The 22,122-nt window shown below is 34.3% G+C and overlaps 4 protein-coding genes and 1 long non-coding RNA gene across 6 annotated transcripts in view; 4 read left to right on the plus strand and 1 right to left on the minus strand.

The window, feature by feature from the left end:
- LOC101737554 (G-protein coupled receptor Mth2) overlaps positions 1-4,676 on the plus strand; it is a 46,664-nt gene extending 41,988 nt beyond the window's left edge. Inside the window, exons 10-11 of the mRNA XM_062669780.1 lie at positions 413-556; positions 2,083-4,676. Of these exons, the coding sequence (XP_062525764.1) occupies positions 413-545 (133 nt within the window). The 3' untranslated portion in view covers positions 546-556; positions 2,083-4,676. The remainder of the gene's footprint in view (positions 1-412; positions 557-2,082) is intronic.
- LOC134199285 (uncharacterized) lies at positions 855-2,052 on the minus strand. The gene is made up of 2 exons (XR_009973718.1): positions 1,768-2,052; positions 855-1,125 (listed from the first exon to the last, which is right to left on the minus strand). It is a non-coding gene; the product is annotated as an uncharacterized LOC134199285 (long non-coding RNA).
- Positions 4,677-6,141: 1,465 nt separating the features above from the next.
- On the plus strand, positions 6,142-14,742 carry LOC101738185 (bifunctional coenzyme A synthase). Of its 2 annotated transcripts, none has more exons than XM_004932171.3 (11): positions 6,142-6,326; positions 6,458-6,660; positions 7,026-7,198; positions 7,903-8,077; positions 8,370-8,549; positions 9,118-9,266; positions 9,917-10,120; positions 10,898-10,986; positions 12,387-12,552; positions 13,115-13,297; positions 13,943-14,742. In XM_004932171.3, the coding sequence occupies exons 2-11, from the start codon at positions 6,579-6,581 to the stop codon at positions 14,138-14,140; spliced, it is 1,599 nt and encodes a 532-aa protein (XP_004932228.1). In that variant the 5' UTR covers positions 6,142-6,326; positions 6,458-6,578; the 3' UTR covers positions 14,141-14,742. The 2 variants fall into 2 exon arrangements, with proteins under 2 accessions (XP_004932228.1, XP_021207566.1); XM_021351891.2 differs by having other exon boundaries at positions 6,469-6,660.
- A 106-nt stretch (positions 14,743-14,848) lies between these two features.
- On the plus strand, positions 14,849-17,077 carry LOC110386245 (uncharacterized). The gene has a single exon (XM_038012599.2). It carries the CDS (start codon positions 15,220-15,222, stop codon positions 16,999-17,001), a length of 1,782 nt encoding a protein of 593 aa, XP_037868527.1. The 5' UTR covers positions 14,849-15,219; the 3' UTR covers positions 17,002-17,077.
- A 520-nt stretch (positions 17,078-17,597) lies between these two features.
- The window catches only part of LOC101737700 (serine/threonine-protein kinase S6KL), a 65,534-nt gene continuing 61,009 nt past the window's right edge, over positions 17,598-22,122 (plus strand). The window contains exons 1-4 of the mRNA XM_012695468.3: positions 17,598-17,985; positions 18,173-18,285; positions 18,677-18,905; positions 21,314-21,437. Of these exons, the coding sequence (XP_012550922.2) occupies positions 17,896-17,985; positions 18,173-18,285; positions 18,677-18,905; positions 21,314-21,437 (556 nt within the window). The 5' untranslated portion in view covers positions 17,598-17,895. The remainder of the gene's footprint in view (positions 17,986-18,172; positions 18,286-18,676; positions 18,906-21,313; positions 21,438-22,122) is intronic.

Genomic DNA, 22,122 nt, shown 5'->3' on the forward strand with positions numbered 1-22,122 from the left:
CTCCACTCTGCTAATTTATGGCGGATAGAACCGTTGATCAGACTATAGTCAGACAAAAATCTGCCCTGAAATCAATAGCTTGCGTATGTTACAATTAACTTAGGTATTTAGTATTGTTGATGGTTTTAACTCGACGGTGGCTCGGCAGTTTTAGTACTTTGTACTGCAATACTACCTATTTTAATTTTAAAAGTCACCGTTCCGTTTACCCCATAAAGTCCTTCAGAAAAGATCGAGTACGAGTATTAGCTTTGTTAAGATGTAAATATAAACTTATGATAGATTAATCTTAACCGTATCTACAATCGTTTTAGTGTACTCTAAAATTACGTCCTTGTACACTAAGATAATAATAGCTAATAAAAGCTTTGATCAACCTAAGTGCAAGTCTACATACATTTGATTATTTCAGATTTCAACAAATCCGAGGTCAACGTGTTTCTTCTGACGGACCAGGAATAAAGTGGACCACCAGCTCTGCACCCACAGAGGACACACGCGTATCGGGCGACGAATCCCTGATAAGATTAAAGGAATTGCGTTAGTGGAGAAAGAGGTATAGTTCAATAAATTAATAAATAAATAAAATCTAGAAATAGTCGTCTAAATACCACCTCACTGGTCATCGTTTGCTGTAAGCCATAAGAACTACGTCTCTATAATTAAAGATATATAGTAGAATTTGGCGAAGATATGTGATATATGGAATAGATGACGGAGTGCTGTTGTTTAGTAGGTACGTATTGTTTACATACCATCAAGAAACTGAGAGAAGATCTGATTCATATCTGACAAGCTATAATATATTAAGTACCTATTATCTACTATTAACGTATTGTGGAAAAGAAAATAGATTTTTGCGTGTGACCTCTTTTTTTAATACTCGTCACAGATTATGAAATAATTTACAGTTTTTACAGATACCAATAAAACAAAAGTATCGTGAAACAATGATCAGTACATATTATTGTTTTTCGAAAACGGCTTTATTCTATTGTCAGAGAAGTTTATGTAGGTACATATTTACAAAAAATGTCGTAACTGGAACAGAATATTAATTTAATAAACTAAACTCCATAACTTCTTTTGTGCTTTGTCTCATTCTCGGAACCGTTAATTTCGTATCTGGGAAGAATAATAATTATTCTGTAATGGTGGTTTATTTGCAAAAAAAAACTGATATTGTTTTGATTCCATATCAAAATTACTAAATCGATTACAAAAGACGATTTGTTTTGTATAACAAATAGCGCAACATACATCTTAATGTTAGTAAAGTGTAGGTACATAAGTTTGACAGTAGAAGTTATTAGTTTTCTTCTTAATTTAATGTGGATTTTAATTCATTTTGCTTCGAAACGTTTAAATGACATGATATTGTATTTTAGACTGTCACTGCGTTTATTGTTTAAGTATCTACCAGAAATTTTTCATCTCTACTAGTAATTACATATCTATATATAAAAATGAATTGCTGTTCGTTAGTCTCGCTAAAACTCGAGAACGGCTGGACCGATTTGGCTAATTTTGGTCTTGAATTATTTGTGAAAGTTCAGAGAAGGTTTAAAAGGTAGATAAATATGAAAATGCTCGGAATTAAATAAAAATAACAATTTTGTTTTCCCTTGGATGTGTCCCCGTCGGACGGATTCCTTTTGTTTGTTTTAAGTATATTTTATACAAATGTTTAGGTTTTTTATTTATCGATTGAGGCACTACGAAGTCTGCCGGGTTAGCTAGTTTTTAATAAAAAATATATTTTTATACCAGGTAACTGCCCAGAGCTTCGCACGCGTGGACTACACTTTGTAGTTAGTATGCAGGCTAACACTGTCGATCTTTCATCGCACTACTCTGCAATGAAAAGTGATGATAACTAAAATTTTACTAAATGCATAGCGAATTTCGTAAAAATCATGATATGAGTTTAGAAACGTAACAAATAAATCAAATTATTTTCGTACTTTATATCTTAGTACGGATGATGAAGCTACAGCTATTTTAGGCCATCAGATCAAAGAAAAACCGAACTTAACCTCATTTTTCCAAGAATGAATTTTATCTTATCTTATTTGTTTCCAGATAGCATGACACGTTCGAGCCAAAGAATTCTCATGACGCCTTGAAACTAAAGGATGTACCTATATATATCATAAAATATTTAATCGTTGTCACGTACTAGATATAAGTAAACCGTTGCTGGAGGAAAGGAAGAGGAATACAAGTACTGGTTATTTTTACACGAAAACATATTATTATGATAATCGTGATACAAATTATTTTAAGAAGAAACGCGACTGCCATTTTTTAAATTCTAAATCTAAATCCAAATAAAATTTGCAAATTCTAAATTCAAATTTGTTATTCTAATTTAAACAGAAGAATAAGTTTTGAGGTCCTAAAGGTCCTAACGGTCCAATCTTTTCCGCTGCATAGTTAAAAATTGGCTGACACCCGTGGGTCAAGTTCTTTTTTGAAGTACCTATAATTGTTTTTTGCGACACTATTTTTGCCGGTGTCGTTTATAAAAATCTTCAATAAATAAAATTTATAAGTACATATATACTATGAAGAGAAACGAGATGAAGTTGATTAATTTGAGACTTGAGCCCCAGAAGCTAATCCAGCGGTTTTATTTCATTTTCCCACATTTTAACACATTTACAAATGCTAAACAGTTAATAAGCTATCGTTATTAAACATTTAAACCTAAAGGTATCTACACTAAATTAACAAACATAACTTCACAACCAAAAAAGCGTTTCGTGCAACGCTGGGATTCGCAAAGATTCTCACAAGTATGAGGCCTTCTCTTGATATGTCCAGATTCATGAAATATGTAGGTATCTATGGATGTCGTAACAAAAGGAGAAGTAGGTTATTTTAGTTACGTTTCGGCAATGGTTTTCTCTCAACGCCATTTTTGTTTAAAAGAGATTAAAGAAACTTTGTTACCGTAGTTTTAATTGTAGCAAGAATATAATTATGCCATATTTGATTCTCGTAGCCTTTTGCTAATTTTGTTGATGTTAACATACTGTTATGTACATACCTAAATACTTTTCTTAGCATTTCATTTGATCGTTGAATGTAGAAAGTAAGTTAGCATAAGTTAGTAATTAACACATTTATTAAATTTATGAAAGGAAATCTATTTATATAAAAATGAATTGCTGTTCGTTAGTCTCGCTAAAACTCGAGAACGGCCCGACCGACTTTGCTAATTTTGGTCTTGAATTATTTATGGAAGTCCAGAGAAGGTTTAAAAGGTAAATAAATGTGAAAATGCTGGGACTTAAATAAAAATAACAATTTTGTTTTTCCTTTGATGTGTCCCCCGTCGGACGGATTCCTTTTGTTTGTTTTAAGTTTATTTTATACAAAAGTTTAGGTCTTTTATTTATCGATTGACGCACTACGAAGTCTGCCGGGTCAGCTAGTTCATTTATAAAAGGACAAATAGGTATGAATGATTTGTTAAAGGAATTATATATAAACAGAGATAGATTGTTATGGCATATGAAACGAACGAACAGTTTGCATTTAATTATTTTATTTACGTAGGTACATAGAGTTTAGTAAAATTTTGTTGATAGTTTTAAGGAAAGTAAGTAAGTCGTCGTGGCCTAAAGAATAAGACGTCCGGTGCATTCGTATCTAGCGATGTAACGGTGTTCGAATCCCGCAGGCGAGTACCAATTTTTCTAATGAAATACGTACTTAACAAATGTTCACGATTGACTTTCACGGTAAAGGAATAATATCGTGTAATAAAAATCAAACCCGCAAATTTTAATTTGCGTAATGACTGGTGGTAGGACCTCTTGTGAGTCCGCGCAGGTAGGTACCACCACCCTGCCTATTTCTGCCGTGAAGCAGTAATGCGTTTCGGTTTAACCCCACCCTTTAAAGCTGTAAAGCTGTAGCAGCTGTTGTAATTATACTTGAGACCTTAGAACTTATATCTCAAGGTGGGTGGCGCATTTACGTTATAGATGTCTATGGGTTCCAGTGACCACTTAGCACCAGGTGGGCTGTGAGCTCGTCCACCCATCTAAGCAATAAAAAAATAAAAAGTAAAATAAAACGCGGCATAAAAATTCGTTCTATCGCTAATTAATTTCTAGTATTACAACAACTCGTGTAAATAATAAATATTATTCATTATAAAAGCCTTGTACCTCATTTACAACAAAATTATAAATTAGTATCTAATTTTAAGATTTCTTTTATTTTCTTATATATATAGAAAGTGAGTTGTCACCATGTCATGTCAAGGACAACTGCAATAAATGCAATGCCAGGGATACAGCAAAGTCGCTGTCGTCCGTTCTAACAGTAACATCTATGAAACAGTATTTTCTTTTTATTATGCCTAACATCAATTTAATTTTGTAAAATTAAATACTACTTCTACAATGCATTAAGCCTATAACAATACAGTCTAAAAACGAACACATTGCTTTTCAATTTCAAATGGGCATAATTTATTTTATTTATATTTGTTGTTACCTTCATAAAGAAAAGACTTAAGTAGTTATTTACGTAATAAAACCATATTTTTGTCGTACTTTTCGATTAATTAAGCTATAAATACTTTAATAAACCACCTATAATTAAGATTTAGATACATAGTATTTTAATGCATTTAATAAATACCTAATATCCAAAGTCAATCTCTTCGTTTTATTTATTCCTAGTATTTACCTGCAGAATTGTACGCATTATAAGGTGTCAATGACAATACAGAGTCACTAAAGTGAATATTTAAATATAATATTGATTTTAAATGTTTGAGACCCTTATTTTTCTACATTTACACCATGTAGTAGCCTACTACAATTTACTTGCTCGGACCATTCCTGTATTTGTATTGGAGTCATTAGAGGGTTGAAGTAATGAGCAGCTTAGAATAGCACAGTTTTCCTTTTAAAAATGTGAAGTAGTGCTAGTGGTTATGTGCAGCGCTCTTTACCTTTGAAGTAACTAAATTTTGGTTACTCATTGTACTACATTTTAATGTTTTGAGATATTCATATCTTCTCCATTCAAGACGATCGTTTCTACTACTACTAGCTCTATTCTTCACGATTATAGTAGAGTTGTATGTGAAATTTGAAACCAGTGTATCGGTATTGATAATTAATGTATGATGTAAATTATTACTCCCTCTGATGGCTCCTCTTCACAATCGGCCATGATGGGCAATTATAGAAACTCACGGTAGTGTAGAGGGCATAAATGTGTGTGATCGGCCATCATCGCGTGTGATCGTGCGCAACCGGCGTCGCGTCGTATCGGTAGATCAAAGGAATTATGGCCCATGATTGTGTGAGCGTCCACACCATCGCCGATTAGTCAGGATGTAGTTGTCTCGAGTGTGTGTCAATTGTGTCGACTACAAAACTATGGTTGCGTGGACCTTGTTTTGTTCCGATTGATAGCCACCCCACCCACCCCCTTCTCTCCCTCCATCTTGTTTATCGATAACGGTAAGCAGCGGCTTGGCTCTGCTCCTAGCATTGCTGAAGTCCATGGGTGACGGTAAACTCTCACCATCAGGTGGGCCGTATGCACGTCTGTCTACAAGGGGGATTTAAGAAAAAAAAAGTTCTCACGATTCTTTTTTCGCGCACATTAACTAAATGACTACTTATATGACCTAACTAAAAATATTGCCGCAGCCGCGATCTCCCGATTTCCATCATCGATACTTAGACGTCCATATCAGTAGACAGTCAGTAAATGAACGTTCACGATTGTATGGAGAGTTGCCCGATCATGGCGGCGATGATAGACGATCGTTTGTTGGCCTATCATGGCCGATTGTGAAGAGGAACCATGACACTACATGACGGTCACAACCACTCTGTCAAGAGTGAAACGTTTAAGAAGAAAGAAAATCTGAGCAGAAAAAAAATGTTTCAGTTTTTTATTAGCAGAAAACGATTTGAAAAAATTTAACAAATTTACACATACAAAGACACCAAAATATTATTTTTTTCGCCTAAGAGTAATGAACTAAAGAACTAAGAAACTAAAACCCAGACTTCAAATAAAAGATAAAGGATTTGCATGTAGTACATATGTATTACATTCCCTTTGTCTGCCTACATGGATAGCTACCATCAGAGCCAATGTCAAACGTCAAAATCGGTCAAAAACTACAAAAACGAATGAACATTAAATTTTAGAATTAAATTGCGAAGCGTAATGATACGGTTGATCTGGCTTTTTTTAAATTTTGATAAAGTTTTTGGCTAACGAAACTAAGAAGATTCACGCTAATTGCAAGAGTGCTTACCGCATTAGTGTTAATTATTAAGGTTGTGATATTTTATAAATTCGAAGTTCTTCATTCGTACGTTGTTAATAACGTAACTTTTGATATTGCTTCTTTTTGATCGTTATAAAATGATTATACATTTTATTCATTTATTTTCGTCCTCATTATCAGATTTCTTTCAGTATGATAAGGTTATATAAATAAAAACTAATACAAAAAATTGACAAATCAGCGAAATAATGTAATCAAATAGATTCATGAAAATAACCTTTGTACTTTTGTTAAAATTAAAATGAATTATATCATATTAAGTTTTTCTGTAATAGTGTTGTTAGTATCAGTAACAGTTTCATATATAGTGATATTCCATCCAGGTGGGTTGTGACATGAATTTTAAATATATTCATTGTAATAGGTGCAGACTAGATTCATTCTGTGACTATTTATTACACCTGATATCTAACATCTAATCGTGTATCAATATCAAAGTTTTCACATCAAGTTGGTCAAGGAATCAGTCATGTTTTTTGTTCTAGTAAGAATAAAAAACATATCTTACATTTAACACGCTATTTTGTGCTTAAGGTCTTTGTTGAATATTACATTTGGTATTGAACAAAACATTAAAATACATATCGTAATAATAATATTTAAGATAGTATATTTAGAAAATATAATAATATAGAAGCTAATAATATCTTAACTATTTTATATGTATAAATCCTGTTCTCATTTTTAGCTAGAGTAATGGCACATAATGGCCTCTTGTTTGTATCAAATGCTGCAAAAGCACACATTGCCTGTATGAAGGCAGCTAAGTATGTGCGGAATGTTATGTATGTGAAGATTAAAATAAATGCTGAGAATTCTTCACAAGTGATCGGTAGACAAATTGTAAACATTTATACAAAGGTAAGAAGATCTCTGTAATGTTATTTACTTTAGTTGTGAAAGATTTTCCACTATCAAAAACAAGAAAGTTCTGGTTTTGCTATAATGTATAAAGCACTGATAAAGTTGTTGAACGGGTTTGTTTAAGATTAATATGCAAAAGAATAAACTATACTTTTGCATGCCTGCAGTATTCATGAGGAATTTTATAAAAAAAAAAAAAAGATCAAACACCTGTATACTCTTATATATAGGTTCAGGTTTTATTACCATATCTACCTTGACAGTTTAAAACTATTTACTCGTGTCAAAGAAATCATTAGGAATTACGAAACAATACTTATAGAGAATCATATAAAACAGATTTCTGTTCCAGAATTATTTTAAAATAGTAATGTTAGTAGCTATCAATTCTTATTAATATCATTGATAATGTTTTATAAAACTTAACATTGTTAACAGATATTATAGAGCTGTGCTTATTTTTTCATTATTGGGCATCAAACATTGCAGAAAATAACAAAAGATAGTTGCAATACTACTATATTACACCATATTAATTATAATATTGAGGTTGTATAGGTGTCTTACCTGCAATTATTAATGTATGTGAATGTCTTATCATTGTAAAGTACTTAGACTTATTTGAGTAAAATATTAGCTACATTGTCTAAATATAAAATCAATTATTGAATAAATACTTGATATCTCTCTTTCTCTACCAGGCTCAAACCAATATAGACATAAGGTTAATGGTGAAACCATATGAAAAAAGTAAGGATATTATCACACGTCAACCAATTGATTTGATTATGTATGACAGTGAATCAGCTAAAGAAGTCGAAGTTTTGAGAAAGTCAGTGAAGTCTCTGGACAGAGGATACAGATTGCAGAATATAGGTGTGTATTCTTATTGTCTTTCTATTTGATCTGATTGTGCCAGAACATATTTTTTTAATCTATTTGTTAATTTATTTTTATTTTATTTTTGTTGGCATGTGACCCATGTGTTGCAGCAGCTACCGTTGCTCATGGACATCAGTAATAGCAAGTCAGTCACCGTCGGGTATTAAAGACTCTTCAAACCTTGTTTTAAGATGTATCTGTGATATTAATCATATTTTAAAATAACAAAAAAAACTATGTATTGTTTTTATAAATCAATATTGCGACATATTTTTTATTATTTTAGACACCAGTGACTCACCGATAGAGAATAATGTCAATGAAGAAGTAAAGGCGTATGAGTATGTTGCTCTGGGAGGGACATTTGACCGACTGCATAATGGACACAAGATATTGCTGTCACAAGCTGTGCTGCGCTCCACTAGGCATGTCACGGTGGGCGTCACTGATGTTAATATGATTCAGTGTAAGATTTTAGAACTTAATTGTTCAATGAAGTAGGTTCTCAAAATATTAATCTAAAAAAGTTCTAATGTACATATTTTATTCATTATCAATTGATGTTTGATAAGCAATATGAAATATATATTTATATATGTATATAAACTGACAACCTATCGAGGTTTGCGGGGATCCGCTTAATGCAAGCCTGCGCACTACTGATCTTTGTGGTGAGGCTTGGGGGAGGCTTATGTCCAGCCGGGGACTGGACTGGACTCAATATCATCATCTTTAAATCTTCTATATACAATAAATAATAAATACAAATATTTTATAGTCAGTTTTCTGTTTATTGCGGATAAAATAGCAAAAAATACTTGGATTATCAGCGTTACAACGTTAAACAGAGGTCAATGTAATATGACGGATTTTCTGCATGCTTGGCATTGCTGCAACCCACATTCACCACCGTTTTTTGTAACTTCCCAAAGTAACTTGATTCTTAAAGTAGTTTTTTAAAGTTCTTCGATTTGTTTTATTGCCAAGATATTTAGTGCCAAGATTCGAAATAAAAATTAAATCTATTTTTTTAGCCAAGAAGCTATGGGAATTGATTGAACCAGTTGAAAAAAGGATTGAAACTGTTCTACAATTTCTAAACGATATAAATCCAGACTTGGAATACAATGTTTTTCCGCTGAAAGATCTTTATGGACCTACAAAAGATGATCCCAAATTTCAGGTTTGATTAGTATAATTTTTTTTATTGCCATTGTAAGCAAACAATTTTATGGTCCACCTGAATGTTAGTAGCCACTATCGCCTTTGGACATTGACGATAGCAAAGGTCACAGCCAAGCCTCTGGCTATTACCGACTATACTACTGCTGCCTAATTAATAAGTATGTATTTTAGTATTTCATTTTATTATTTCTGACTAATGCAAAAGAACTTCATAATATGATAATCTCTTTCAACTTTTTTACACATGAATACATGTAATGTAAATGTGTGTTGATTAATTTAATTTCAATAAAATGAATTAAAAATCGCGCTACATCAAATACAATACGCGATTTTGAGTTTTATGAGTTCCTCAGGCATTATTTGTGGAGAGCATTTTACTACAAAAAATTTGATGGAAAATTATACAAATTGTACTTTGACGCCATTATTCTTCTTCTATATCGTTCCCTCACTACTGAGGATCGCGACCACATGCGACGTACTTCCAATGCGCTCGATCATGGGCGGCATGGACTGCATGGTACAGACTACCACCGAGTGCTTCTCTTGCTAGATCTGACCATCTGGCTGGTGTTCTGCCCACGGCGCGCTTGCCCTCTATGCGACCTGTATCTATGAGTTAAATTTAATTTAATTTAATTACAGTTAATAGTTGTTAGCGAAGAGACCGTCCGAGGTGCAGTGAAAATCAATGAAAAACGTCAAGAGAAAAACTTAAAAAAATTAGACACGTACGTCATAGAATTGGCGCAGGACTCGCATCCGAGAAGACATCACGAGGAAGAAGACAAAGTCAGCTCGAGTAATCAGAGAATGAGATTGTTGGGTACTCTACTCAGACCTCCCAGGGTGAGAACTCTATATTAACATTTTCCATTCACTTGTAATAATAATATTTATAATAAGAGCAGGAGTCGTATGAGACTGATATATTTATATGATATATTTTAAATGTGTCCATGTTAAACACCCGGAAAAAGAACAAACATAGATTTTTCTCACACAATTTTTACCAGATGTGGGAATCGAACGCGCGACCCTCGTCAGTCCAATAGTCCTTAACTACTGCACCACCAAGTCAGTCATAAAAGATATAATAGATATTCCATAAATGTTTATTACTTGTAATTGTTTCAATTTGTTCTGTTGAATTTGCGATTAAAATTTTGGTTTCATAAAAATGTACCAAAATAAATAAGAAATAACATAACAAAATAATACACCGATTGTACAACCTGGCTCATTGGTTCCTATATATGATTATGTGGTATAAATGATCTTTTATGATCTTGGCCCAAAATTATGTAAAGGTTAAATTTGTTTGCCTGTATTTAGGGGATAATCTGTATGACTACATAATGAATTAACAAAAAATATATCACTAATAGAAAAACCTAAACTACATCTTGTAATACAATGAACTAGTGAACGAGTACGAAGTACGATGCTATCGTCGCAAATTGAGCGGATGGTAACCAAAGTAATAACAAGTTATATATTATTTGTACGCAAATAAGGTTTACATTTAATTACATTTTTATATTTGGAAATCGATTACACCTTAGAACAACAACAACTAAGACCATATTATTTAGTTTTGATACAATAATTCCCTATTTATTCCAGCCCAATCCAAATATACCGGATTGGCCGTACGTGATCGGTTTGGCGGGCGGCATCGCCAGCGGCAAGAGTAATATTGCGGAAAAACTCAAGTAATTTTTTAATGTATTATTAAAAACGACTCTTTTTTTTTCTTTATTGCTTCGATAGGTGGACGAGCTCACAGCCCACCTGGTGTTAAGTGGTTACTGGAGCCCATAGACATCGACAACGTAAATGCGCCACCCACCTTGAGATATAAGTTCTATGTCTCAAGTATAGTTACAACGGCTGCCCCACCCTTCAAACCGAAACGCATTACTGCTTCACGGCAGAAATAATCAGGACGGTGGTACCAACGCGCGCGGACTCACAAGAGGTCCTACCACCACTCGACGCCATCTGTTGCACGTTAATGGTACTATAACGGAAACTCTCCCTGGAGTGTCAACAACTCTGTACTAAGTCTCATCACAATCGAACGATGGTTTAGGAATGCTTAAAGGACAAACACACATAACCTATAAAGTAGAACAGAAAATAATTGTCATTATCTCACTAGGAAATCGCAGTACAATATTCATATACAGTCAAACCTGGATAAGCGAGAGTTCAAGGAAGCACAATCTCATTCTCGCTTATAGAGGTTTCTCACTAACCCGAGTTTCTCGCTAATGCACCCTCTGAATTACATTGCGCGATTTTCCGGATTCAAACGCATTCACTATCTTAAGTTTACCACTTAATGACAGTACTTTAATTTTCCGTTTTGTCATGATGCAGAACAGAACTTTCCTTCGCAATTGAATTACGATAATCTGAGTAAGTCCGACAAACAGGACGGTACACAGGCACACGTGTCCATTCGAAAAGAATGCGATAAAATAACAACGTTATTTAGTTCCACGAAATAGAATAGGTTCAATATTGACGAGAAAACAATACAAAAACAGTGGTAGGAAGTTCCACGAAAGTTAAGAACGAGTCATAAAATAGCAGATGTTAAATTTATAATTTGTTTTGTCATTTGTTCTAAATAAATAAAGCACGACTGTCGCTTATAGAGGTATAGATAAGTAGCAGTCTCACTTACGGAGGTCCATAAGGGAAAAACGACTCTCTCTTACAGAGGTTTCTGTTTCTCGCTAATAGAGGTTTTGGGAGCTTAAAATGACGGGTCCTGGCTATTACTCTCACTTATAAAGTTTTCTCACTTATCCAGTTCTCACTTACCCAGGTTTGACTGTACATGTTTGTATAGGAGTAAAATTTTACGAGGAATGAATTGGCAAAATCATATCAGATAATTAGTAATAAATTTAATGCAAGGGAAACTCACTGTGCCTAACTTTATACAAACACAGCACATAAAATATTCTTTTTAAAGGAACAAGAAACGCCAACTTTTAATTTAATTTTTGTTATTGTTTAAAAGGTTTATGTTTTAAATTGAAATACGTGAAACGCTGTGTAAATAATTCGATGTTCAAATCTCTTAACTTATCTATTTCAGATCAAAAGGTGCGGCGATAATAAACTGTGATATAATAGCCCACGAGCTCTACAGGCCGGGGTTGCCGCTCAACACGACTATAGCGCAAAGCTTCGGTGACCACGTCATCACATCCGACGGCGAAGTGGACAGGAGGAAGCTGGGTCAGATTGTTTTTAGTGATAAGGTAAGACTTTAGTTATGAAACACTCATGAACGTACAATGATTTTCTTTATTAAACAACACTTGAGTCGACTATTATCAAAGGCGGCAATCTGACTTTTGGACAATGATTGGTAAATCAGAAAAACGAATTATTGACTTTGTATTCCATCGGCAGTCACAAAACTCTTCGGAACGACATCTTAGATAAATAACAGGTTAACTATTAACCTTTATTTAATGCAGGTTTTGAACCGTATTCTTTGAAGGAGACGATTATATTCAAATCAATCTGTATTGACATATCAATAAAAATTTTTTGTCCAAATGCACAGATTGCCACCTTTGATAATAGACGACTCACTTAATCTAATTCAATTTTTTCCTATACAGCAATACATCTTTGTTATGTTTCATTGAACGTTTTATAGGCAAAAAATCAGTGCACTTACACCACTTTATAATATTGACTCGCGGCTGGTAGAAGTAGGAAAAAGCCTTACCTAAACTTTTTTGAACATTCTCAGCAGTGGAATGTGTTAGAAGCATGAATGAGGGCATTAAACCACTTAATTCACAATTTCAGAGTCAGCTACAAAAGTTGAATGAACTAGTATGGCCGGCAGTAATCGAAGAGACGCAGAGGAGAGTCGTGGCTCTCGGCAAACAAGGATATAAGGTGGTGGTGATGGAAGCGGCTGTGATGGTGCGAGCTAAGTGGTACGAAAGATGTCATCAGCTATGGGCGGTGATCATACCGCCGGATGAGGTAAGCTTGTCGACTAAATGTCAGAATGTTGAAATTTGTTGTTTAAAATATGTATAAGATTTTAAAAAATAATACGAAATTGTCGTTCCGTTTCACTAAAACACAATTTGTACAATTATATATTAAACTAGCGACCCGCCCTCGCTTCGCTTTGGATACATTAAATTTTATTATTGTTAGCTGAGTCCCACGATGTTACCCGCGTTTATTGTCGTACCGCGAGTGACGCCGCGGGGCGAAGCTAGTCTAAAAAAGTAGCCTAAGCTACTCCTTATATCCTCAGCTACCTATCAGTGAAAGCCTTGTCAAAATCGCTCCAGCCATTCACGAGATTATCCGGAACAAACAGACAGACAAAAATTGTAACAAATGTTATTTTGTATGTACCGTATAAATATGTTCATATGCATGTAGTAAAAAGCGGTTATTTCAATATTACAAACAGACAAACCATTTTTATTTATATGTAATAGATTATATAGATAGGCAGCGGCTTGGCTCTGTTCCTGGCATTGCTGACGTCCATGAGTGACGGTAACCGCTTACCATCAGGTGGGCCGTATGCTCGTCTGCCTTCAAAGGCAATAAAAATAATAATAATAATTTTAGTGTAAGTCGACAATTATAAGTAAGTACTCTTTTCAGGCCATAAAAAGGCTGCAAAAACGCAATGGACTGACCGAAGAAGAAGCGAGACAGCGTATAGAGGCCCAACCCTCGAATTCGGAACAAGTGGCTCACGCCAATATAGTGTTCAGTCCGTTCTGGAGCTACGAATATACGCAATCGCAAATCGATAGAGCATGGCAACAATTAAATGAATACCTGGACAACAAGAAGTGATGAAGCGGCCCTAAAAAATAAATACATAGTTAGTGAATTTGTAGTATTTAAGGACTAATTTGAAATAGTTATGTTTAAATAATAAAAAATGTTGCATGTGCAATTTGGTGCACGTAAAAGAAGTGAAACTTCTTTTGCGGTGTGTAATATTGTGGCTTTCTTCATTTTTCATCCGTAATTCAAATTTCTCTTGTAATAGGGAATGCTGTGTATAAGATAAACCTAGCTCGCTTTGTCTTTTCTCTCTCCACGGTCGAGTGGTTCGCGAGAGACCCTGTATATTTTCTCACTCTCGCTCTTCCTAAATTGCATCTTTTCTCTCTAACCGCAACGAATCTGTCGGCAGTTAAATTTTACTCTCAACGCGCCTAAAGAAGTTTCACTTCAATAATGCCTTTATTTAAATTCCGAAAGTTTTTATTATTGGTACATTTAATTTTGTTATAATTGAAATGTTTAAACAGAAATTCCTGTTCATTCCACAGAATGTAAAGGAATATGTTTGATGTGTTTTTTTAATCATGCTATTATAGATTATTGCTTAGATAAGCGTATATAATGTTTAATCGTTGTGAAAGAAATAAAATAATTATATTTTGTTACATATATTGTTTTAATGTCTTTTCTATATAATTGATATTAGCCAGTATACGCTGTAATCATAAAACGATCATTTTTGTTCACTTACGAAAAGTATAATTTTACCTAAAGATATGATCTGTTCATATGCTTGATTTGATTGAAGACAAAATATGAAGCTTTCCACTGTTATTAGTATTTTATCGGTCACACAATGAAGAGCCTAACCGTTTTGCTTGTAATCAATTTAAGCTCTTGTATTTATGGAAATGTTTTTTTTAATTACTCGTTAAACAACGATGAGATTGTTTATGATTTTGTTGTGAGTTTTAAAAATGTTGAATCAAAATAACTTTTGGAAATTTATAAATAGCCTAAAAAAATTTATTTCATAAAATTTTCAGGCTGATATTGCGATCGTGAATCGTCGAAACAACGACTGGAATAATGTCCTTTGTATCGGTCATTTGCCTGATCGTTTCTATAATAAGATCCAAAGGATGAAATTCACACACGCAGTGACAAACGTGGATTACAATGATCACGAAACAGAAGAAGACGCCCCGAGTTATTCGAATACAATCGTCATAGATTGTCATAACATGACCCATTTTGAAATGTCAGTTAAGAAAATTCTGAAGAACCCGTACTGGCATCCTCACGCTAACATTATAGTTTATTATCGCGAAAAAGATAATATGTTGGACGTTGCGAAAATATTCTTTATTCTCTGGTTTTACAAAGCCTGCAATATAGTTATCGCACAATTTGATCGCGATGATAACTCATTCTTTGTCCACAATTTCAGTCCGTTCATAAGCGAAAAATACACACTACAAAGACACATCGGTTGTTGGAAAGTAAAGTACTTAGGCTCGCCCGTTCGAAGTTTTGAAACGTCATTCGAATGTGAAGAAACTTGCGACAATGTTACTCTACATTCCGCGTATCGAGCAAACAATTTAGGTACATGTTTGGGAATCGAAACTCTAAAGTTATCGTTCTTTGAGCGGCAACACATCAAACAGGTTAATTTGTTTGAAGACAAAGGCTCAAATTTGCACGGCTACACACTCAGAACCTATACAGTTGAAGTACCACCCTTTATGATGATCGATGAACACGAAAACGGCACTTTTACAATTGGTGGTCGAGATGGAAGCATCTGGAACTTGCTATCCAAACTTATGAACTTTACCGTTGATCTGTCTCCTAGTGTCGATGACATGAAAAAACCGTTTAATTTCGAGTTAACTATTCAACAAGTATTCTCTTACACTCTTCGGAAAGGTGATTTGTATCTGATTCCTATTTATCAGTTCGATATACCTGTAATACAAGTTGATAATACGTTTCCTGTAAAGGATAGCGGTGTTTGCTTCGCCGCACACCGAGCTAAATTTTCGAAGATTACTTATGATATAAACCTTTTCTTTGAAAACTACGTTTTTCTGTTGCAATTTTTCTTTTGCTTCTTGAGCGTTTGGTTTACTTTTGTTTTGTTTAGTGCCATAGAAAGAAGAGAATTGCGTTTCGACCAAATAGGAAAGGATTATTTGAATTGCCTGAGGAATATTCTTTTGATAAGTCTATACAAGCCACCGCAGCTCTGGTCCTTTCGCGTTTTCCTAACGATATCTATTTGGAGCTTCTTCATATTGAGTTTTGCTTCTCAGGCCGCTATTATTTCGTTCTTTACGGCACTTAAAAGAGGTAAAGAGGTTAATACTTTCGAGGACATAATTGAAAAAGGTTATCCGATTGAGGGCATGGCTTCTCCAGACGTTGTTCTTCCAGATACAGAAGAAAAGTTTCAAAAAATTAATTCAAAAATTGTTCCTATTCTCGATATATATGGCTGTATTCAACGCATGAATAACGAAACCCATCTTTTTTGTCTGATCGACTGCGCAATAGGGCGTTATTTGGAAAGAAATCTATTAAATGAATACGGAGAGCAGTATCTACACATACCAAAGGATAGAATTCACAGTTATTATTTAAATATCATATTCCCGAAACATTCCGTGCTGACTGAACGATATAATAAGTACATGATGATATTTATTGAAGCGGGTCTCGTCCACAAGTGGGAACAATATAAATTCAATCAAATAAAAACAGAAGGGATTGTTAAGCCTCTCAGCATGCAAGATTTTAAAGGTATTTTATCTCAACTTATATTCAACGCAGGATTAAGTACTGTAACTTTTTTTATAGAACTGCTGCTGAAAAAATGGTCAAATAGTAAACTTAAGCTAACATGTTTTAATATGAAATAGCAAACGAAAAGCCACCCACCCACAATTTTGACTGTCGAAATTTAGTTGTTGCGTAATAATAAATGATCAATAATAAGTTTTGTTTTATTTCATTACGATCAGAAAAGGTGAGAAAAAACGATGTGATGAAATTATTTGAAGGTCTGTATGATGTATCTTTTCACAAATTATTCATAATTTATCAACTCATCGTGTCTCAATTATATCATCGTAGTTTAACAAGGACAGGTGCGCTAATGGTCAGCAAAACTAGACACTTTAATGATAACGGTGAATGGTTCTATTCTTGCATAGGTAGAAAAAACAAAGAAAATAAAAAACCAGAGGTAAGTTTTAAAAAGGGTAGGTAGTCCTAAAATATATTGTTTTGATAATGAAATTATTTTTTCTGTTTTTGAGTCACAGACATAATTAAAACTTATTTTACCAACATCCGTATCTTCCAATAATAGCATTAAATTTATTGTTATGCAGTAGTTATAAATATAATTGCGACTTCGGCCTCAGTTAAACTAGGTGGTTGATCGCACTTTATACCGTTTGTAGATTGTGGGATCTGGCAAGCACTTTAATCGAGATGGACCTCAGGTCATTGATCTAACTTCTAGTGTGGCAACTACTTGACGTAACTTACAAGTAAAAGAATACGTACAGAGTTTAAAATCATGAGGATTGTTTTAGAGTATAAGGATCAGAAACGTATACATAGTGACCCTTTATCTTCTTCAGTAGACAAAATTATTAAGAAAACTCTATAGTCTCAATGGCGTCCATCTGTTTAGAAAAAAAATGTCTATGGGTAATTCATGGCGGAAAAGACAACTAACATTGGGCCACAATAAAATGAAATTTACACTTTAAACTTAATCCAGTCCTCTAATTCAATTTGTTTTAATGGGAAATTCGTATAATAAGAATAGTCAGTACAAAAACCAAAAGATTTCCACATATGCAGATCGTGAAGGACAGGTTTTAACTAGTCAGGTAAGCAATGAAAACTTGCTAATGTCATTCTCAGCTGAACTCACGTAATATTTTGTATATAAAAACAATGAGTAACCTAAATTGTCTTTGTGCTATTTTGTTGTATGTGCGCATGTCGGGCAGGACGCAAATTCTTGTGCTTTGACATTTCTTTGTTGTATCAGGGGGCTTTGTTTTTGTTGTGCAGTTCAGTTTATCCCATTTTGTGGGCAACTTGAGTGGACGTTCCTTCGTTAGTGTAACCAGTAACCAGTCTGTGTACAGCGCATCTCGGCCTTGGTCTCGCGTGTCTCGACGCAGGTGAGTATTCTTCATCACTCTTCATCATCATTGCATCATGTTTTATATTTTTTAAATTACACATGGTTTTTTTTGCATCTGTTTTTAATCGTCAAACAAAAATAGATAAACATAGACTTTTATAACGTCATATCTACTACCTATCTAATACTACTGAAATCACCATGCATCATTTTTAATGTAATGGGTGTATAGAAAGTTTCATTAATTCATTTACAAATTAAAAGTTAGCAGAGGACTTCTTAAAGAATTAAGAAAAACTAAGAAGATTTTCGTACATTTTTTTTTATTTACTCATTTTAAATATAGAATAGAAAAAAGAACATCTTGAAAACATTTAAAAATCAATTGTAAAGTTATTGTATATAAAAATAGCAATTGATTATTTCAGATGGAATGATTCAACTCTAAAAAATCCTCTTGAGGCAAGCAAAACTGCTTGGCCGGTTGCTCACAAAGAGTCCATATTTCTACCTGAATTCCCCATCAAAACTGATTTACTTCAAAAGGACTTTCAAATACAACACACAATAGCCAAGGGTGCCTTTGGAGATGTGTACAAAGTGAAGAAAGTCAGTGAAAACAAAGAATATGCCCTGAAAGTCCTTAGTAAAGCTAAGGTATGATTTATTCATTAAATTCTGTATTAACTTCCATTTCAAGAGAAGTATTTCAGTGGATAAAATTTCTGTCAAACCTAATGAAACTGCTAATAATTACCAATAGTGTAGGCTGTATGGCTGAAAATCACCATTTTGTTGAGTAATGCCAAGATGCTGACTTACATTTTGTTTTCCAGGGATAAGTGTTACTTATAATAACAGACTTCAATTTTATGTCCTAAATTAAGTCTGGTACATCACTCCTAATTATCACACTAATTAATTAGCTCATTTTTTATTTCTTAGGTGTGTGGACGAGCTGCCTGATGTTAAGTGGTTACCAGAGCCCATAAACGTCTAGAACGTAAATGCCACCACCTACCTTGAGATATGAGTTCTAAGGTCTCTGTTTTCACAGTAGAACGACTGCCCCATCCTTTGAGCCGAAATGCATAACTTCTTTATGTTAGAAATAAGCAGGGTGGTGGTACCTACCCACACGGACTCTCAAGACATCCTACCACCAGTAAATCATCCCGATATATTGTCCTGCCCCCAGTAAACCATATTTATAAAAAGTTTTAATTGTTTGAACAACTACACAATGTCTGGAATTACCTTTAAAAATAGGTTGTAGTTATCAAATGGTGTACAGATTTCTTTAAAGATACTTCTCACTTAACTATAATGTGCATTTGAAGTAATTTTAATTAGTTGACCATTAATCATCAAATAATGACCAATATTAATAAACAATTTGACAAAATAATAACTTAATGAGTTGGCATTATACAGGTCCTAAATTTATGAAATTTAACATTGTTATTAATATTGTGCTTTCTTTGATCGTTCAAAATATAATTATTAATTATAATTATATAATTAATTTCAGTCGGAAAAAAACTTACTTATTTTAGGTTAATGTACTCCAAGACCAATATTTTCTAGTACTGTACTACACTAAATGAAGCCATTGACAGAACTACATTATGCCACCTCTTTGAAACAAGAGTTTGAAGTCTTAATCAGATGATATTGCAATTTTGTAGTATTCAAAATAAATGACAGAGCTGTGTATAAAATCCTAGTCAAGTTCATATTTTTTTTTGTAAAAATATGAACTAGATACATCTGTTGAGAAACAGTTATATATTTTTGCATGCAGTTGTAGGATAGGACCGCTTAATTCAATACAGTTGAGAGTTTAACCTAATATCTAATATATGTTTAAAGTGAGGTAGTTATAATGTAGTGTTCTATGGGCACCATTAACCACTTATCATTTAGATGATCAGTAGTTCAAAAGAATTTTCTCAGACCACAAGTAGTCTTTTATTGGGAACAGTTATTTCATATTGTTTTTTTTTTAAATTACTATAATATAGGACAATACTTTTTATAACATTTCATCAACCATGTTCATCCTCCTCCTTCAGTCGATCGCTCATTGCTGAGCATCGTGATGCGCCCGCCTGTGACCTTTTTTTGTAATTTGTAGCCACTTATGTCGGTCTGTGGCACAGTGAAGTGCGTGGCTTAGTCTCATGTCCAGACACTCAGACACTTGGTCACTCCATCTTTTTCGGCTACGACCTCTGGATCGTCTTCCATCCACTTTACCCGTCACTATGAGTCTCTCCAGGTTGTCAGAGGGTTTTCTTGCTATATGACCAAAGTATTGGAGCACTCTATATAGACATTTGGTGGATAGCCTCTGGTCAACTTTTAGCTCGTTGAGGATGGAAGCGTTCGTCCGGAAAGCCGTCCAAGGGATGCGCAACATGCGCCGCCAGCACCACATCTCAAACGCGTCTATGCGTCGCCTGTCAGACTCTTTCAAGATCCAGGTCTCAGCCCCATACAAAAAGATTAAGAAAACGAGCGTCTCAACAATTTGCACTTTCGTTTTCTTGAGTATGTTTCGATCTCTCCATATTTTGTTTAGCTGGCTCATAGCGGATTTGGCCATTCCGATGCGTCGCCTTATTTCGGTTTCCGATCCACCTCTATTGGAAATAATCGAGCCGAGGTACACGAAAGTCTTGACGATGTCGTATTGCCCAAGAATATTATTTTCGTTAAGGGTGCCGTATTTATCCACGATCATGATCTTTGTTTTGGACTGGTTGATCTTTAGTCCCATTTCCTCGCTAACTATAACCAGACGTCGCAGCAGCTCCTCCATTTCCTCTTCTGATGACGCCACTAATGTGGTATCATCAGCGTATCGTAAGTTCGAGATCTTTACGCCCCCAACTGTGACGCCACCATCCCACTCCTCTAGGGTTTTGCGCATTATGTATTCGCCATAGATGTTAAAAAGTATGGGCGAGACGATGCAACCCTGGCGCACTCCTTTCTCAAAACCATGTTCATAATGTATATAATATATGTATGTCCAAGTACTTATTAATTTACACTTTCAGATCGTAAATGAGAATGCAGTTCGTCAAGTGAAAGAAGAAGCTAAAATACAGACTGCCTGCGGTCACCATTCATACATAGTTGGTGCAGTATCTCGTTGGCAAACTAAGAAGAGAATATACATTGGTAAGTAACATATTAATACAAAAGCTGCTGGAGAAATCTATTTTAATGAATCAGAGGGCTGTTTGTGTTCATATCTTATTATTTTTTGAGTCTGTTGAGACTGCAAGTAATTGCCTGACAATTTGACCCTTGACTTTTTTGTCATCTGCTCCTGTCTCTGTTGATATGAGTGACAGAAATTTCATACCGTTGGGTATACTATTGTCCATAACATCAAGAATCAATTTAATTAATTATATTGGTGATTTTAACCATCAAGGATGAACCCAAAGTGGTCAATGTAATTATTTATTTATTAAATATATTAAATGAGAGACATCTTCCCTTCCCTATGGCCCATGGTTGAAGTATTAAGGGTAAAGACGCTCAACTTCCAGTATCTGCTCTCTCTCTCTCTCTCTCTCTCGGTAAATGGACTCGACAGTCTAGAATCATCATTTTAAAATTTTAATTGTGAAATAACACAAGTCACTTGTATACATAAATTAAACTCACGGGAATACATGTCGCCAAGAAGTATGTAAACACGGATATGTAACATTGTGTTTAAATTATATAAAGATAATGTAATCGTATTAATGTGTTCATTGTTGCAATTAATATTCTCGTTGTCATTGTTTCCTTCTGAAACGTTCGTGGCTTAATCCGGAAGACGTCTGTTTTCACGTAGTCATGCAATAATGTC

The sequence above is a fragment of the Bombyx mori genome, chromosome 8 (assembly GCF_030269925.1).
Source record: "Bombyx mori chromosome 8, ASM3026992v2".
In the NCBI taxonomy this organism is placed as follows: Eukaryota; Metazoa; Arthropoda; class Insecta; order Lepidoptera; family Bombycidae; genus Bombyx; species Bombyx mori.

Coding starts and splice junctions, on each gene's coding strand:
- LOC101738185 (XM_004932171.3), top strand. CDS start 6,579: ATGAATTATATCATATTAAGTTTTTCTGTAATAGTGTTGTTAGTATCA. Junction 7,199..7,902: donor TTGTAAACATTTATACAAAG/GTAAGAAGATCT, acceptor TTTCTCTACCAG/GCTCAAACCAATATAGACAT. Junction 8,550..9,117: donor TGATGTTAATATGATTCAGT/GTAAGATTTTAG, acceptor CTATTTTTTTAG/CCAAGAAGCTATGGGAATTG.
- LOC110386245 (XM_038012599.2), top strand. CDS start 15,220: ATGAAATTCACACACGCAGTGACAAACGTGGATTACAATGATCACGAA.